Source organism: Mytilus trossulus, unplaced genomic scaffold (assembly GCF_036588685.1).
Source record: "Mytilus trossulus isolate FHL-02 unplaced genomic scaffold, PNRI_Mtr1.1.1.hap1 h1tg000164l___fragment_2___debris__unscaffolded, whole genome shotgun sequence".
Taxonomy (NCBI): Eukaryota; Metazoa; Mollusca; class Bivalvia; order Mytilida; family Mytilidae; genus Mytilus; species Mytilus trossulus.
Genome location: NW_026963305.1, coordinates 272,700 through 293,423, shown reverse-complemented (window position 1 = coordinate 293,423; position 20,724 = coordinate 272,700). Strand labels below are relative to the sequence as shown.

The 20,724-nt window shown below is 31.1% G+C and overlaps 1 protein-coding gene across 1 annotated transcript in view; it reads left to right on the top strand.

The window, feature by feature from the left end:
- The window catches only part of LOC134700587 (agrin-like), a 115,017-nt gene that overhangs the window by 47,133 nt on the left and 47,160 nt on the right, over positions 1 to 20,724 (top strand). Inside the window, exons 3-5 of the mRNA XM_063561966.1 lie at positions 7,532 to 7,756; positions 8,267 to 8,437; positions 18,518 to 18,889. Of these exons, the coding sequence (XP_063418036.1) occupies positions 7,532 to 7,756; positions 8,267 to 8,437; positions 18,518 to 18,889 (768 nt within the window). The remainder of the gene's footprint in view (positions 1 to 7,531; positions 7,757 to 8,266; positions 8,438 to 18,517; positions 18,890 to 20,724) is intronic.

The window sequence follows — 20,724 nt, the reverse complement described above, 5'->3', positions numbered from 1 at the left end:
AAGAAGGGAGTGTTGAATGCCAGTGCAAATATGTTGAACCCTGCCACATTTTGTTTGTGTATGTCTTATTAGTCAGGCAGTGGTTGTTGTTTTTGCTGTATATATATAATATGAGTTTTTCATTCTTTGTTTTGTGAAATCAGTTAACAACTATAACCTGTCACTGTGAAGATTTCAAGGATGAGGAAAGTACTGTTAGCTATAACGTTTAAGGCTTTGAAAACAATTCAAAACAGAAAACCTCAATATCGATTTTAATGGACACAAAACAAAAACAAAAAACGCATTTGATATATATAGCAACAAATGACAACCTCTGAATTACATGCTCCTGATTTTGTTTGATTCTTGGCTGCATTTCAGTTGTTCAGTTGAAAAGCCATATAACTATACAAGGCCTGAAATTATTGGAAAACAAATATTTTTTAGCTTTGATGTCCTTCAGTGAAAGAATTGTAAAATAATTGGCAATTAATAACAATTTTAATTATCATTGGCACTTAACAAACTGATACAACAAACATTGAAATATTTAAATTTTTGCTTGTGTTTCGGCTATCAAGTTTTATAGCATATTTTTTAAAAGATAAAGCCAATTGAGGTTCAATGATGGATCAAACAATGATAGGATTTATTACCAAAAACTGTCCTATTGAGCAGGAATATAGCTAAAATTGACAAAACAATGTTTATATGATCTGATGTTTGTTTGCTTATGAAGATTTTTTCAATTATCTTGATTTATCCTTGTCAATGGTAGTAAACATAAGATTTTATTGTGTAAGCTAGAAATAGCAAAACATATTACACCAATGAAGTCATTTTAAGTTTTCTACAAATATCTTTTTATATGACTTTCATAATGCTTAAAAGCCATACAGTACTACTGTAAGTGTTTGTTATTTTTTTAATTAATTTATGATGTTGCAAATATACATTTAGAGCTATTTCTTTCTTATTTGTCTATACATTTACCAATGATAAGGAGATGGAGACATGAATAAAAATCTATACAGATCATGTAAGCTGAATAAATATAATGATTAATTTGCAAGCAGAGAACAATCATTAATCAGAAACAAAACAAAGCAAGAAACAGATTCTTCTTAATATTTTAATTTATTCAAATAGAAAGGCAATATTAAGGGTACTATAAACATAACAATTTGATGCAAATTTGAAGAAAAAACACAATTTCTACATCATATGTTTACGTTTACGACAAAATTTATGTCGATAAAAAACCTCCTGATCTGAGTCCTAATCTCCTGACCAAAATTTCCAAATCTCCTGATCTGAGTTTCACAGTCCATCACATGTATGCCTTGACATTTATTAAGTTGAAGAAAAACTATAAAATTTGAATTTAGATTAATATTGAATGAAAATGTCGTCAAGTTCTATTGTAATACATGTAGTTTATAATCAGTGCATTATCATTAATGTTGATGTATCAATACTATAATGCTTTCACATCAGTTAAGGTGGTACCCAACACTTGCACTAAAATTAATTTGGCTCGTTTAATATTCATAAAATTTTGTCAAAGTACTTACTTTGACCTTTTAACAAAAATATAAAAATTTCAAAAATTTTGAACCAACCGTTTTGTCAGAAAAATTACACTGGTTATATAGCAGTTTGACAAACACCAATTTTGATCATTGAGAAGCTTAATATTCCTTTTACAACACAACGTAATTAAAACGTTTAGCTGACTTTACAGAGTTATCTCCCTGTAGTGTTAGGTACCACCTTAAATGGGGTATAACATTTCTTAATCACTCAATTGTAAAATCATGAAAGTTGAAATGAGTTTTGTCCCCTTTGAGACGATTAAAAAAATCTTATTGTAGATCTGATTTCAGAGAGGTGTGTTTAGTGCATTTTTATTTTATTTCACAATTTAAATGCAGTCATATTCTTTGATCATATAATAGAATTTCTGGGAATTAAACTTTTGAATACTAGTAATCAATGAAATCATAATGGGTGAATTTTTTGATGTTGCTCCATAAATCACAGCAAAGAAAAAAATCCTGAAGAAAAGTTATTCACAGAGTTATAAATTTCCATATTGCATAGAATTAAAATAGATATAACTTGTTTTTCTTTGAAATCATACTATTTAAAATCACATGACTTTTGCATGGTCATGATGCCATTATAAGTCTGTCAAAGAAATAATGTCATTAAAATCTAGTTTTCCTGAAACAAAATTATCTGAAAATGGCAGTATTACTTGGCCATTTACAATTATAATTAATTATGTTGCTTATTTTGATAAATAACACAAAACTCTTCATCTGGTTTTATACAATTAACAAATTTCAAGCCCACTTGCTATTTATTAAGAAAAAGTAAATTTTATTAAGATTTTGGAATAGATACGACTTAAATTTCTCTTTTCCATCTAGAATTATTTTAAGATATGTTTTAAAAGCAATTATTTTGTTGGTTTCTTCCCAGAAAGTATAACTAGATCTTAGATACATCTTAGATTGTGCATACAAATTAGAATTATGATATTGATGCAGTTTTTTCTAAGACAGTAGACAAAACTTAATTGTAGTCTTTGTCAGGAGGCTTTATTTACATTATATATATGGAAATCATGGATTCCTCTGGAAAGTAAATTACCTTAATTTGTTAAATAAATGGGTTTCTGAATATTGTAATTCATCACTGATCTCTGTGTTCTGGGCCAATCGGGTTTCGGTAGATGGAATTTTCTTATTTTGAAATATATACGGAAACATAAATTCGCCAACCTATGATTTATTTCTTAATGGAAATAGTAATAAATAACATTTACGCTTAAATATCTGCACAGCTTGTCTCTGGAAGAATTTGACCTCTACAAAGGGTATTGACCCTTCTATTGTTTACAGCAGTATGTAACTTGGTTTGCCCACATCTTTACTAAGAATGTTTTGAGCATGTTTTAAAGTGGTTGGCTAGGACCTCAACAATCATGAAGCCCATTGCACATCCTCACCCTGACCATCTTACAACAACCTCCAATTGTTTTGGTAATTTTAGTTCATAGTAGAAATGTAGTCCTAGTGTGATGGGGGTTATAGAAATATGACATATTTAGAGCCAAATTATGGTTTGTTGCCATTCGGCACTAGGAATAAGGGAGTACTCAAATCATAAAATCCCAGAATATTTCTTAAGTCTTAAAGTAGGTTTATGATTAGGAATAAATAGATTTGAAAAAAAGTGTGCAGTTTTCATATTGTATGGTACCTTAAATGACTTGCACAACAATGCTATAAAGCAGAAAACAAAGAAATTAATTGCCTTTGGCTTTGAATTACCGCATAAATGATTTCTTATTTGAATTTACCTATAACCAATAAAATGATTTTCAAAGGTTAATTCTGTTAAAGAAATATAGTATTATCATGTCTCTGATTCTGTTAAGGAACCTGATTTACCAAAGCTATCAATGTAGAGAATGTTCTTGTATGGTTATATAATCTGTAAATGTTTCACAACACATAATGTTTAGGACATTGATAAATATGAGACATAGATAGGCCATATATTGGTGGCATTTAAGTCCTCTAAACTGTATAGTTATAGCTATTTAAAAACATTTTTTTATTTAGAGTTTAAACCTCAGACAACATTACTTTTGTGTGGTAGTGGCAGGCCTGGGGCCATTACATTGCAATGTAATGCATTACATTACAATTACTTTGTGATTCTTCCATTACAATTACAATTACAATTACATTTTTTCTCACATGTAATGTATTACATTACAATTACTTTGCCTGTGTAATGCAATTACATTACACATTACTTTTTCAATATAAAAACAAAAAGCATTTCAAAAACAGAGGTATATGTACATATGTATACAGTGTTAGGGACATAGACTTCAAATACTGGTTAATTAATATGTCCATTGCACTTTATCATCATAAGTTGTTTAAATGTGATGCTATTAAGAGAACAGCGATCAGTTCTGTACCATTGTACTTTGGTTTACGAGAATAAAGATATATATGTACACCTTTCCGGCAATATTTAAAAGCCTTTCTACTGGAGCTTATGTGTGGGGAATGGCTAAATACTTGATAGCTGTATTAACCAAAGAAGAAAGGCAAACTGAATTTGACTTCCATTATTCCAGTGCATTGATTGAAATTTCTTCACATGGCTCTGACAAGTAGATGTCAACATCATGTACTGCACCAAACCTGTGTCTACTCTTTATTGGAGTAGTAGGAGGCATGAAACTGAAAAAGTCACTTTAAAGTTTCTTAGGTGGTGGTAAAAATAAATAAATTATCATATAATTTTGTTTCTAACATTGATCACTTAATCATTAAGACATCATTAAGGATTTCAAAGGGATATAATAAATGTGTCATTTAAGGATTATCTTGTGAATTGCCTAAGGGTTCTGTGAGGACAAACATAAGTTGAGAAGATTTGATTGCAATAAAAACATTGTGATATTAATTAGGTGAAATAACAACACAGACAGAACCCCCAAAAATGTTGTTTGATATATTCAATATTTCATTGAAATACATGTAAGGTGTGTATAGAATAATGAAATTTTCATCTTCATATTTTTTTCATTAATCTATATAGTTTTATTTGATAATTTTTTTTATAAGATTTTTCAAAGACCACCTAACACCAAAATATTCCCATATCATATTAAACAAATATCAGAAACCAAGATCAAAGACTTGATATATTTTACCATTTTATATTTCTTACCTTAAGGTGGTACCTAACACTACAGGGAGATAACTCTGTAAAATCAGCTAAACGTTATAATTACGTTGTGTTGTAAAGGGAATTTTAAGCTTCTCAATGATCAAAATTGGTGTTTGGCAAATTGCTATATAACCAGTGTAATTTTTTTGATAAAATGGTTGATTCAAAAATTTTGAAATTTATATATTTTGGTTAAAGGGTCAAAGAAAATACTTAGTCAAAATTTTATGAAAATTAAACGAGCTAAATTAATTTTAGTGAAAGTGTTGGGTACCACCTTAATGTGTGTTTTAAAGATTGATGTAATTTATTTAATACAGTAATTAACTGTGACAAAAATGTTATTCCATACTTTCTTTTGTTTTTGTTAATATTTGATTTTTATTATACAATATTCTTCAATTTTATCTATTTTACCAATTTGTAATGAAAAGTAATGTACTGTAATGGAGGCATTACATCAATTTTTAACTAAAGTAATCATTACATTACATGTAATTGTAATGCAGAAAATGAGCATTACAAATTACTTTGCATTACATCCAAAAAAAGTAATATTACAATGCATTACAATTACAAATTACCATTACCCCAGACCTGGGTAGTGCTGTCTTATTTCAAAGGACTGCATAAGTCAACGATGCATTATATAAAGCATGATCATTCAGCAACAGTGGTTATATTTAATTCTAATGCAACTTTGTTTGTATCGTTCATTTTGATTGGATAAGGTCACCAATTTTATGGCATCAATTCACAATTGATGCTATGAAAATGTATGTGCAATCATAGATATATTGCATGTCACAAGTAAACTTTTAATTTGTGACCATCAAATCACCAATTGATGTCATCTTGGCTTAAAATATATTATTTCATATCGTTTGAGAATAAACTTATCTTATTGGAAAAAAAGGGGCCACATGACATTCATTATTCTTCATTAATAAATTCCATTGGTCATTAACAGAACAAAAAGGACCAGAAAACAGGTCGTTAACAGACTTTTACATGATAATGACCGGTGGGGCGTGGTTTCTCTGTTTTAAAAAAAATTAAGAGATATCCCTTTCATAAAACATTTTCCTCTTTTTAATATTATTTTTAAATTGTTGAATTGTTTACCATATGTTTTCGTAAATTATATAATTTTAGTGAACTTCATTTAGTATTCATATACTGAAAAGTTGCACTAAAATGAATTTCAGTTTTACAACGACTCAGGTCATCACTCTTTGCCTTTGAAATTGTACTATTACTCGAGTTTTTTTGGGACATTTTGAATGTATGGGAATTTTTAAAAACACATTGGGTCCTCAATGAAATAAACATAATAGTTATCACTATCTTAGTTAATACCACTGTCCTCTGGGCAGTCCATATATCACGATAATGACCAGTTTTTCAAGAACTATTATGTAAATACAGTTATAGATCTCCTAAATAATTAACTTGGATGTCAGTAGGATTAAATATGTTAGAATGAACAAGAACTTGTATTAAATGCTCTCCAAAATATATAGAAAAAATGTAAATGGCAGTATAGCAAGGTAACATTTACTGTATTATGTAATAACATTGATGAGCATTTAGTACTAGAAGAATAACCCTACTATAGGCTTACAATGATTTTTGGCATATATCAGACTATACGTTACAGTGCAAAATTCTGTTATTTTTTAAGTGACTCATATAGATATTTTGGCACTGCATCATTAAACATTTGAATAATTAAAATGCCATATTTAGACCTAAGAATACTATCTGTATTTAATGAGACCATATATTTAATAACCTACAGTAAACAGAGAATCTTATAAGTCGATGAGTAGGAAATCTAATCCATCATATAAACATCTCACAACGTCAATAATATGTCACGAAAGGTCTTTCGTTGGTCTATCACGATTTAAAAAAAAATTACTACTAAATATTAGCGTAATATTTCCCTCATTGTAAGTTATAAAGTCATGTAAAGGAATAGAATTTCTTCCCTTGTAAGATGTTAATTCTATATGAGCTTATATTTCTGAGGTTTACTTAACAAATAATTCTTTTGTTAGATAGATAAATATGTCATAAAAATTGGCGTATTATGTAAGTGAGGGTCTTTACCTATGTCCTAAATGTTAAGTATTCACTATGAGACTAAATATTGATCATATTTAACCTTAAATGAAGTCTTTTTTTCCAATTGTTTTGGCAAATGTTGTTTTACAAGAGTTAAGTTCAGAAAATGTATATTGAGGGTCGCCTCATTATTAAGTTTAATTTAAAAGTTTAATAAGTCTAGAATTAAAATATGGAGATGTGGTATGATTGCTTATGAGATAACTATTCATCCTAAGACCAAAGATATAATAAACTTAACTGAAGACACAGATATAATGGCCTTAAAAGAATATGCCAAATCCAGTTATGTATAGAAAGCTATAAGATATAGAAATGTGAGACAGCACGACAGAGAAAAATTATAATCATAATTGAGATTTGATATTCCTATTGTAATATTCGATTTCTTTAAGCACAGACTAAAGATACCAAATCAAAATATGTGTTAAATTTGTTTTTATGCTGTTTCTGATCCAGTGGACATATTAGAAAACAGGAGCGCTGACAGAAAAGTAATAAAATTGAGAATGGAAATGGGGAATGTGTCAAAGAGACAACAATCCGACCATAGAAAAAACAACAGCAGAAGGTCATCAACAGGTAATAAACTTTCATAAATGCCAATTACCGGAAGTGTAAAAAAATATAGCTATGTCAATTTTTATTCTTTTAGCCTCCTGTGGAAACTACTTCTGTGCCTTCTATGGGGAATGTTACATAGATAAAGTCAGCAATGGTCCAGCCTGTAGATGTCCTCTCCAACCCTGTCCTAATGGCCACACCCCTGTCTGTGGGGATGATGGTATGACGTACAGGACACAATGTCATCTGGAACGGTCAAGTTGTAAAGAACAGCGAAGAATTAAGAACAAGCACCCTGGCAAATGTAAAGGAAAAGGTATAATTAATTGATAGAACTTGATTTTTGAAATCTTTATGGTTCTGTTTTAAAACTCTGTAATAGACTAACTTTGGCATCAATAGAAAGTTTTTATCTAGCCTTTGAATTATAAAATTATAACATTTTCATGTAACCTTTATTCTTTTTTTAGATAAAGTTTATTGTATTTTTGAAATGTTTGTAATATATTTGAAAAAAATACCTATATGGTCCAAATACTCATATGGTCTGGCCTGTTGATTACCAAACAAGTATATGCATATGGTCATGATCATTTGGTATGGTCAAAATACTCATATGGTCCGGAGCATTTATATTATTGTGAAAATTCAACAGGGTTATAATAGTAATAATTTAAACTCTCATTTTGAATTTTTCATATGAACTAAACAGGATTATTTCTCAATATCGCTAAAACTTAAATCACACATTAGTCTGAAATAATCAAAGCACGCAATATAACATATCTTTGAATTTATTGAAGTTTTTAATACCATATTTGTTTAGAACCAGTTCATGGAGGATGGAGTTCATGGGGAGACTGGTCCCCTTGTTCTGTATCTTGTGGAGCAGGGAAGAGAAGAAGGTTTAGAGATTGTAAGAACCCAGCACCATCACCTAGTGGACGTTACTGTGGAGACTCATGGATGCAGGAAGACAACTGTTTTATTGAATGTGGTAAGTTCTATATTAAGCATCCCTTAGGGACGCCATCAAAAGATTGATTTATGATAAAAAACGAAAATCAAAATAGTTTGAGAGGGTGGAGGTGGGGGGGGGGGGGGGGGGTCAACATTGCTGCAAGTTTTGTTAATCTAAAATCGATTTTTACATATATCTCTTTTCAGGTCAATCAATTTTTCCCAAATAAAGTTAAGAGGGGGGTGTGGGGGTCAGTGAAAAAACTATGAGAATTAAGTTTTTTATCCTTCATTGAACTTTTGATGTCGTCCCTTACTGAATTTTGTAAGTTCAATATTTAGCATAAGATACTTTTTCTTTCCTTGCATATTTTGAATACTCAGTGCCTTGATGATTGATACATGCATGAATAAACAATTTGAGCTCTAGAGCTTGCACTGGAAAAGAATCATGATATTCTAACATTAAAGTACTGATAGTAACCCACCATTTGAGTCAGGAATCTTTTGGCTGTTATTTGGACTTTTGGGGTTGTTAATCTTAAGTTTTCTGGAGATTTAATAAGTTTTGTCATTGATGGAAAGGGTATCCATAGCCATCAATCACACCACTCCATTATTTATTATTTATATCTACATGACATAAATTATCCAATTTACTGTGTCTCACAATGTTATTATAACCAGTACAATATAATAAAGTCTAAATCAGTATTTGGGGAATATGTTCCTGTTCAAGCAAGACCTGATAAGGATATAACACATAATCTATAGTCCATAGAGAGAGAATTCTACGATTTATCAAACATAAGGGTACTATTGGACATTTATAAATTGAGTATCTTTGGTATGGTATATGATAATGGTTCCTATGAGACTAATTACTATGAAGTGCTGTTACATCATACAGATTGTCTACTGCACTGGTCATGGTTTATATCATAAATGTCAGCAAATATTGAGGTGTGTTTATATAGCTTTCTACAGTACTGATTGTGGTTTATATCATAAATGACTAAAATGTCATCAAAAATTGACTGGTGTGTTTATATAGCTTACAGATTGCATTATTTATACTTTGCCATCTAGTATTGACTCTTATGTATAGGTTTATTAATTGCTTATATACATTGAAATCATCTATAATGTTGAGCCTCTTAGGGAATGAAAGATATTTTTTGATTAGATATACACAATTTACCAAAAAATAATATATAAAGAAATTGATTGGGTAAATATGAACACTTTTAGGAGTATTTGACTAATAATTGTGGAATAGGATAAGTATCTTAAGATAACTAAAGAGAGGCAGAAAAAAATATGTTTTTAGAGTAGTAAAAACTTTTGTACTTAAAACGCAAATTGTAATTTTTTTCTTGAATATGCATAAAATATTAAACAAGCAATATAAACTAAAAAAGAATTTAATGTTATCAGGTTCTTAATGTAATTAATAACTGACTGATATTTATCCAAATTTAATTCATATTATGGTGTAGCATCATACTAAGGGAGACAATTCAATAAGTTTTATTTATTTATATTGAAGGTTTACAGAGTTCTGTCCCATTATTATAAGGGTATTTCATCTAATATTTCATTTTTCTTTTTAAAAGAACAGTTAAGCTGAATTATTTATGAAGTTGTGATGCAAGCCTAATGTCTGAATTAAAAATTTATGAAAGTATATCTTATTACTTTGCCAAAAGAATTTTAAAATAGCGGTTAAAATGAAATATGATTCCATTACTTTTCCCTGAAGAGGTGTCATATTTATAGATTAACACAAGCATGAAGATTCTAGGAGGTAAACTATAATAATAACCAATGTGTTTTAAATATGGTACATTCTCTAGTGATAGGTTGGGTATTGGATTACTTCATTCTCTTATCTAAGGGAGATCACTGAGTCTTCAGATCTGACGCAGGGATGACGGTTTTGATCTATATGATTGTATTAAAGTATTTGAGAATTTACAGTTTGAAAATAAGTAATATGATATTGAATGCTGATATTTTTATGATACTGTTTTTAGGAAATTTACCAACAGAAAATGTATCAAAATTATAAAATAAATCATAGTTTTGCAGAAACTCTGACTAAGTGGCTGTAATTAATATCCATGGGGACTAATAATCCATCATCACTAGTCATTGAAACATTACTCATCTGAGGAAAACTATTTGTTTATAACCAAATAATATCTGGGTAGGTGTTTGATAAGATGCAACAGAAGTTTTCCATGGTTAAAAAATTAGAAATCCATTTTGAATGTGCAAATAAAGAGCAATTAACGGAGGGAATCACATGATGTTCTTTACATGATATTCTTATTAAGCAAGGCAGATGTGCATTGACATCTACCAAAATGCAAATGCACACTCTAGACAAAAATGACAGAATAAGGAATAGGATAAGTAAATATTAAGATCATATATATGACTGATTGTTGCTGTTTAAAACCAATTTCAGAAATATGTATTGATTGATTGGTTGGTTGTCGGTGTTCTATGCCACTTTCAACTCTATATATTGATTGGTTGGTTGTTTGTGTTCTAATCCACTTTTAGCTATATAGATTGATTGGTTGGTTGTTGGTGTTACATGCCACTTTTAGCTCTATAAATTGATTGGTTGGTTGTTGGTGTTCCATGCTACTTTTAGCTCTATAAATTGATTGGTTGGTTGTTGGTGTTCTATGCCACTTTTAGCTCTATAAATTGATTGGTTGGTTGTTGGTGTTCCATGCCATTTTTAGCTCTATATATTAATTGGTTGGTTGTTGGTTTTCCATGCCACTTTTAGCTCTATAAATTGATTGGTTGGTTGTTGGTGTTCCATGCCACTTTTAGCTCTATATATTGATTGGTTGGTTGTTGGTGTTCCATGCTACTTTCAGCTCTATAAATTGATTGGTTAGTTGTTGGTGTTCCATGCCATTTTTAACTCTATATATTAATTGGTTGGTTGTTGGTGTTCCATGCCACTTTTAGCTATATATATTGATTGGTTGGTTATTGGTGTTCCATGTCACTTTTAGCTCTATATATTGATTGGTTGGTTATTGGTGTTCCATGCCACTTTCAGCTCTATAAATTAATTGGTTGGTTGTTGGTGTTCCATGCCACTCTCAGCTCTATATATTAATTGATTGGTTGTTGGTGTTCCATGCCACTTTCAGCTTTATAAATTGATTGGTTGGTTGTTGGTGTTCCATGCCACTTTCAGCTCTATAAATTGATTGGTTGGTTGTTGGTGTTGCATTCCACTTTCAGCTTTATAAATTGATTGGTTAGTTGTTGGTGTTCTATGCCACTTTTAGCTCTATAAATTGATTGGTTGGTTGTTGGTGTTCCATGCCATTTTTAGCTCTATATATTAATTGGTTGGTTGTTGGTGTTCCATGTCACTTTTAGCTCTATAAATTGATTGGTTGGTTGTTGGTGTTCCATGCCATTTTTAGCTCTATATATTAATTGGTTGGTTGTTGGTGTCCCATTCCACTTTCAGCTCTTTATATTGATTGGTTGGTTGTTTTTGTTACATGTCACTTTTAGCTCTATATATTGATTGGTTGGTTGTTGGTGTTCGATGTCACTTTCAGTTCTATATATTGATTGGTTGGTTGTTGGTGTTCCATGCCACTTTCAGCTCTATAAATTAATTGGTTGGTTGTTGGTGCTCATGTCACTCTCAGCTCTATATATTAATTGATTGGTTGTTGGTGTTCCATGCCACTTTCAGCTTTATAAATTGATTGGTTGGTTGTTGGTGTTCTATGCCACTTTTAGCTCTATAAATTGATTGGTTGGTTGTTGGTGTTCCATGCTACTTTCAGCTCTATAAATTGATTGGTTAGTTGTTGGTGTTCCATGCCATTTTTAGCTCTATATATTAATTGGTTGGTTGTTGGTGTTCCATGCCACTTTTAGCTCTATAGATTGATTGGTTGGTTGTTGGTGTTCCATGTCACTTTTAGCTCTATATATTGATTGGTTGGTTATTGGTGTTCCATGCCACTTTCAGCTCTATAAATTAATTGGTTGGTTGTTGGTGTTCCATGCCACTCTCAGCTCTATATATTAATTGATTGGTTGTTGGTGTTCCATGCCACTTTCAGCTTTATAAATTGATTGGTTGGTTGTTGGTGTTCCATGCCACTTTCAGCTCTATAAATTGATTGGTTGGTTGTTGGTGTTGCATTCCACTTTCAGCTTTATAAATTGATTGGTTAGTTGTTGGTGTTCTATGCCACTTTTAGCTCTATAAATTGATTGGTTGGTTGTTGGTGTTCCATGCCATTTTTAGCTCTATATATTAATTGGTTGGTTGTTGGTGTTCCATGTCACTTTTAGCTCTATAAATTGATTGGTTGGTTGTTGGTGTTCCATGCCATTTTTAGCTCTATATATTAATTGGTTGGTTGTTGGTGTCCCATTCCACTTTCAGCTCTTTATATTGATTGGTTGGTTGTTTTTGTTACATGTCACTTTTAGCTCTATATATTGATTGGTTGGTTGTTGGTGTTCGATGTCACTTTCAGTTCTATATATTGATTGGTTGGTTGTTGGTGTTCCATGCCACTTTCAGCTCTATAAATTAATTGGTTGGTTGTTGGTGTTCCATGCCACTCTCAGCTCTATATATTAATTGATTGGTTGTTGGTGTTCCATGCCACTTTCAGCTTTATAAATTGATTGGTTGGTTGTTGGTGTTCAATGCCACTTTCAGCTCTATAAATTGATTGGTTGGTTGTTGGTGTTGCATGCAACTCTCAGCCCTGTATATTGATTGGTTGGTTGTTGGTGTTCAATGTCACTTTCAGCTCTATATATTGATTGGTTGGTTGTTGGTGTTCCATGCCACTTTCAGCTCTATAAATTAATTGGTTGGTCGTTGGTGTTCCATGCCACTCTCAGCTCTATATATTAATTGATTGGTTGTTGGTGTTCCATGTCATTTTTAGCTCTATACATTGATTGGTTAGTTGTTGGTGTTCCATGCCACTACCAGCTCTATATATTTATTGTTTAGTTGTTGGTGTTCCATGCCACTTTTAGCTCTATATATTGATTGGTTTGTTGTTGGTGTTCCATGCTACTTTTAGCTCTATAAATTGATTGGTTAGTTGTTGGTATTCTATGCCACTTTTAGCTCTATAAATTGATTGGTTGGTTGTTGGTGTTCCATGCCACTTTCAGCTCTATAATTGATTGGTTGGTTGTTGGTGTTGCATTCCACTTTCAGCTTTATAAATTGATTGGTTAGTTGTTGGTGTTCTATGCCACTTTTAGCTCTATAAACTGATTGGTTGGTTGTTGGTGTTCCATGCCATTTTTAGCTCTAAATATTATTTGGTTGGTTGTTTGTGTTCCATGTCACTTTTAGCTCTATATATTGATTGGTTGGTTGTTGGTGTTCCATGCCATTTTTAGCTCTATATATTAATTGGTTGGTTGTTGGTGTTCCATTCCACTTTCAGCTCTTTATATTGATTGGTTGGTTGTTTTTGTTACATGTCACTTTTAGCTCTATATATTGATTGGTTGGTTGTTGGTGTTTGATGTCACTTTCAGCTCTATATATTGATTGGTTGGTTGTTGGTGTTCCATGCCACTTTCAGCTCTATAAATTAATTGGTTGGTTGTTGGTGTTCCATGCCACTCTCAGCTCTATATATTAATTGATTGGTTGTTGGTGTTCCATGCCACTTTCAGCTTTATAAATTGATTGGTTGGTTGTTGGTGTTCCATGCCACTTTCAGCTCTATAAATTAATTGGTTGGTTGTTGGTGTTACATGCCACTCTCAGCTCTATATATTAATTGATTGGTTGTTGGTGTTCCATGCCACTTTCAGCTTTATAAATTGATTGGTTGGTTGTTGGTGTTCCATGCCACTTTCAGCTCTATATATTGATTGGTTGGTTGTTGGTGTTCCATGTCACTTTCAGCTCTATATATTGATTGGTTGGTTGTTGGTGTGCCATGTCACTTTTAGCTCTATATATTGATTGGTTGGTTGTTGGTGTTCCATGCCACTTTCAGCTCTATATATTGATTGGTTGGTTGTTTGTGATCCATGTCACTTTTAGCTCTATACATTAATTGGTTAGTTGTTGGTGTCCAATGCCACTTTAAGCTTTATGAATTGATTGGTTGGTTGTTGGTGTTCCATGTCACTTTTAGCTCTATACATTGATTGGTTAGTTGTTGGTGTTCCATGCCACTACCAGCTCTATATATTTATTGTTTAGTTGTTGGTGTTCCATGCCACTTTCAGCTCTATAAATTGATTGGTTAGTTGTTGGTGTTCAATGCCACTACCAGCTCTATATATTTATTGTTTAGTTGTTGGTGTTCCATGCCACTTTTAGCTCTATGTTTTGATTGATTTGTTAGTTTTGTATTACCCAACTTTCAGATCTATTGATTATATTGGATAGTTTTATTATATGTTTTTTTATTGAGGAACTTATAGTGTCCAGAGAGAACTAGCTATCATCATTAAACTCATCAGCCACATGCATGGTTCTAACGTGTTGACAGGCTTGTGACACAGAAGATAAACTACTTAGACCACTCTACCATGGTGACGTTCATATATATGTGACTATTAATATGTTTAAATGTGAATATAATCAATGAAAAAGAGAAAGAAAAAACAATTACTTCCATATTTTTGATAAGATCAATTGCATGAGTTATATTATTTTGATCAAATTAGACTGTTTTCTACCATCTTATCAATTTAGTAAAACTGTTAGATTCCATTAGCTAATATCTACAGAATGGTAATTGCTGACCAAAAAAACTCTGGTAAAACATATGCCAATTTACTTGGGCAGCATTATTATTTCAAATATTTGTAGCAATTTTTTCAATAAAGCTTTCTATAAAATTGTATTGACTGATGATTTGGAATATGAAATGCATATATATCATATACATTTGTACGACATCAACGTGGTAAATATAGTTATGTTGCAATTTAAAGGTTTCTTAATAATCAATAACTATATATATTCTTTGACCAAATATTTTTAATTCAATTTGGGAGACAAAAATAATTTCTGTATTTTATGAAGTATATATTTACATTTAGAAGTTGTTGAACTGCTTCTGAATATTAAATTATGACCTAAGAGGTATAAATGTATAAATTCAATTGAAATTGCCAGAATAGGAACTAGTTTTAATTTGAATTATGCATCTCTGGTAGTTCTAAATACATACAGAATTTCCTAAATTTCCAGAAGTCTCTTCCACTACTTTTTTGATGCCTAGATTTTTGGGTTCAGTTTAGTTGATATCTTATTTCTTTACATTTGGGGTGACTTCAGTGGCCGAGAAGTCTAATTAGTTTAACCATAGTATCACTAGCCTGTAAACAATGAGGTTATGAGTTTGATATCCTACATGGAGCAACTGTGTTTAAACCAATCTAATTGACTAGAATTGTGTTGGATTCTTTCTAGGCACACATATGCTTTATCCAACAATAAAAACTGACCCCACAGAAAAACTTTACATGAGTTTGATGATCTCCAACACAATAAGATGAGGGTGGTAATGGGGGTACATTCATGACGAATAATGGTAAAATTTCTTGCCAAATGATGTTAACCTTAATTTTTGGTGCATGACGATAAAATGTGCACTTTTTTTTAGACGATAAAACAATCGAATGCTTTTGATGAATCAATTTTTTTTTAATAACGGTAAAGATAACTATTTGAGACCTGATGAATCACGGTAAGGATATTTTGATAAATGACAGTAAAATTTCAATCAATTTGACGCTAAAGGTAGCCGAAAATAACTGTTTGACGCCTGACGGTAAAGAGCATTACTACCCTCTAAGATGACATGAACTTACATTTCTTGCTTAACTTACTTTGGGTTTAAAATCTAAGTTTATTCCTCTGATCACAGGCTTGTCTTAGAATTTTTTTTGCAATATACTTTTATATAACACATTGACACACTTGGGTAGGATTGCTACGGATGATTCCAACAGCAAAAGAAGGACTGTGTTATACACCGTATTTTGACCTATAATGGTTTATTTTTACAAATTGTGACTTGGATGGAGAGTTGTGAAAAAAAATCATTTGGTTTATAACTAATATCAGTATATATTTCAGGTTAACTTGTCTTGAACTTATTTCAATGTTTCTTTACTAGATTTTTATGACAATCTCAGGTTTTATTATTAACTTTGAGGTAAATAGGTTAACCAAATATGGTCTAAATGAACAGTAAGATTGATCTTTATTGTCATAATGAATATATAAATTCATGCTCAGTTTTATAATAGTTTTATTTATATTGATTGTTAGTGATTGCTTTTTGATTCAGTCTTTATAATTCTATTATAACTTCCTGTCACACGTTCTTATGGAGCTATTGCCCTGAACATGCATGATATATTTGCCACTGGACGTAAAGGAACCAACAATCAATAAATAAATCTTCTTGGGCTACATTTATATGTGTCCACACTTGCTGTTATATAATAATAAACCATTGGAAATATTTATATGATTTTAATTAGTTTTTGCAACTAAAAGCTTTTTAAATTAATTAAAATTATTGAAATCAAAATATGTACAAACGGAAACAATAATTAAATGCAATGTAATGTACATCATATATCTATAAAGGTCCAATGGCATTACCATATTTGTACATATTGTAATCCAAAGACTGCCAAGATTTTCATCTATTCAGTATTATAAAGATTTCTATCTACTTTACAAAGATTTCAGTAATGAAATCAAAGCATCATAGATTGTTATTGTTCTGGTTAAAAGGAACATTGACAAATTCATTAAAAGCATTGAGGAATCGTCCATGGTGTAAAAGCAATCTAACGGCAGCCAGACTATATCCATTAGGGTTTATGTCAATACCATAAAAACACGGAATAAAAGCCATCAAATAATTGTTCCTAGGTTATGATTTCCGACGAGGGGAAACGTCAAAGCACCATGTCATATATTGTGTTTTTACACAATCTAATGGAAGAATTCGTCTGGAGAGAAACGACTCTTATGGGAAAAATAGTGGAATAATGTAGAATTAATGACCAAGAAAAGTCAAAGTTCATTTTTATACCAGAATTAGTACAAGATGTTTGCCTGAAGAGAGATTACGCAGAAAAGGAAGAAGTTTCATTGATTCATTGTCAGGCTAAACTTGAGTGTTATTTTCTAATTAGCTCAGACTGCGATCACCATTAAAGATGGATTAGAATTGATTTGATCAAAATGTATTGAATTTTCAATGCATTTCATCGGAAAAATCTTCTAATAATGAAGTGAATTTGAAGCTGATCCTATCCATTAACAAATCGTCGCATTAAAAAACACAGGGTTTCGTTTTACACATTTACACAATGAAATACTAGGTTAGATGAATGCTTTACATAATGGTGCTTTGATTTAGAATTAAGCTGTCATTTCGGGAGCAGATTAATAGGCATAACGGTAGAATCGTCAGCGTTCATGAAGGAATTTACATCAAAGTGCAGAAATATATTGATTATGTAGTTAATGCAATGGTTTTAAGCTACAGCAAAAACTAAGTATTGTTAGAACTTCGGCAAACCAGAAATCAGCCACATGAAAGTTTAATTACATGGATTGTTACGAGTTTGATTTTAGTTAAAAGTTAATAGACCTCTGAATAACATGCAAAAATAAATCTATTTGATTGGATAAATTGTGTACAGTTGTGATTAACCTAAATTTAGAAACAAATTAAGAACTTAGTTCTATATAAGAAGAAAATATCTGGAAATGAATTGATACTAAAGACTTGAGGAAATCCATAAAACAAATGGTAAACCGTAACATACATCCCTACTGGGAGGATTTTAACAGCATTGGAGAGATATATCTACTATTATTATAGATTTCTACAGATCATCGTGTTTACATATCCACAGCCCCCAACAGACTCATGTGAAAGATTTTCCTTTAAATTGACTTGACAGATCGCACTTAAACTTGGTAATTAATTCCAACTGAATTGACAGGCAGTGAAATTTGAGGAAAACCTAGGATTCTGTACATTATTGGAGATATGGTGGTTGATGTTGAAAGGTTTTTAAAATTCTAAAATGTATGTAGTTTCTGATATGAGTATGAGAATGAGGAATTTACAAAAATTCTATGCTGTTTTCTTCACACTTAGCCTTTTATTTAGCAAAGTGCCCTATACTGAAGGTTGCTACAAATTTCCGGAAGGTAAAAAGGACCCATGTGACGGAGTTTCATGTCATTATGGCGCTATTTGTGTTCCTGCAAGTAACGGTATAAACAGTACATGTAAGATTCCCGACCGCTGTGATAATTATGGAGACAGTATTGAGAGTATACCAGTATGTGGTGACGATGATAGAGATTACGCTAACACTTGTGAAATGAGGAAAACAGCTTTTCAACAGATGAGGAACATAACCGTTAAATATTTTGGAAAATGTGGTATGTAAGATATAAGATTGTCTGTGGTAGGCATAGGAAGGAAAATGGGACAGTTAATTAAAGCTTTATAAGGTTTTCTGTTCCTGTTTTTGGAAGGAAAATTTGGAAGGTATATTATTAGCTTTAATATTTTCCTTGCCCAAGGCTTTGGTAGGAAAAATTGACTTCTTAAGCTTTACAACTTTCCATGCTGGGCATTTCATGGAAAAGTTTGTATGTAAGTTTTATGATTTTTCATGCTCAGGGCATTCATATATGGAAAATGTGGTATGCTAGCTTAACAATTTTTTTCCTGCTGGGCAATACATTAAAAATGTGATATGTATTAGCTTTATGATATTTAGTCCTAGGAATTATATGAATTATTTGCCATAAAAAAAATAATGTTGAATTCTTTTTATCTATCTAAGAAGTCATGAACTTTAACATATTTGATTTGACATTTTACTAGGTCACGAAAAATTTTTGCAACCCATTATTGACTTGGTATTCCAGGCTCTTTAATTAACCTAAAGGAATGAGCAGTGTAGACAGACTTTTAACTATAATTTGGATGGTAAAACATTTCTTTTTCTGTGAAATGATGGCAGCTTTTTTTACCTCCCACTTAGCAGTGTACAAATTGCAAATTGATAAATCTATCTAAATTTAGATAGATTTTTTTTTCTAATTTAAACTGTCTTAAAGACTCATCAATATAAGGGATTCAAATTTTTTTCATTGAAGTTATCAGTGTTGAGTGAATGCTTGCCATATTTGATATAATGATTTTGGAGAGTAGTTCGGCTGTTGTCTGCTCTATGGTTGGGTTGTTGTCGCTTTGACACATTCCCCATTTCCTTTCTCAATTTTATTGTCTTTCTATTGTTGTGTATATATTTATTGATTTACTATTGAGCCTGATGATTGTACGCCCTGCGGCAGTTTGGTGAATGATTTGATTATCCCAGATTCTTTGTCATCCATAATTACGTTATTTGTTCCAATGTCTCGTAGCCGTCAACTCGTGACAGAATTTATATGGCTAATTTTCAGACTAGTTGATAGGTATTTTATTTTGTTATAATGAAAATTGATATTTCAGGAAGATTTTTTTTATATCAAGGACCAGTAGATAAATGTAATAGTCCAAGCTTATATGTACTCAATTTGCACTTTTAAAAACTTTTAAAAAAAAATTGCATATATTTGAAATTAAACCTCGATCTGAAAAAGGAAAACAACGATTTAAATAATTTTCTGAAGTGCTTTTCTTGAACTCCAATTGTCAATCAAAATTTAAAGGAGAAGACCTAAAAAGGGATCTCAAATTACAGGGTCAATTAATTATAAGGTTTGGCAAGCAAGACTGTTGACAAAATAAATACTGATATTACTGCAGTTTAAAAGAATAGTGGCGGAAATGTTAAGAAACCTACAGTCTGAGAAATTGTTATGTCTTTACTCTTTTAGAAGAAGATGTGTTATATATTCATTGAAATGTTTGATACAATCCTAAATTTTGTATACATTTTGTAGATCTAGATCTTTCAAAAACATCTTTCTGAATTATTGATCTAATACAAACAATTCAAAATATGATACTAAAAGTTATTTCCTTCAAATGCCAGTTTGCTTTTATAAAGTTTTCAGTTTCAATAATTATATCCTTATGTGAAATAAATTCTTTGTTCTATCAAGAAAACTTACAAATGACATATTGATATTATGGAGTCCATTAACAAAGAGTCTGATATAGCATGTAGAGATTTTTATTAGGCAGACTTGTGTCTATTCCATTGATATAATACAGTTTTATTTCATCAGAAACAATTTCATAAAATGCTGTGTCTTCG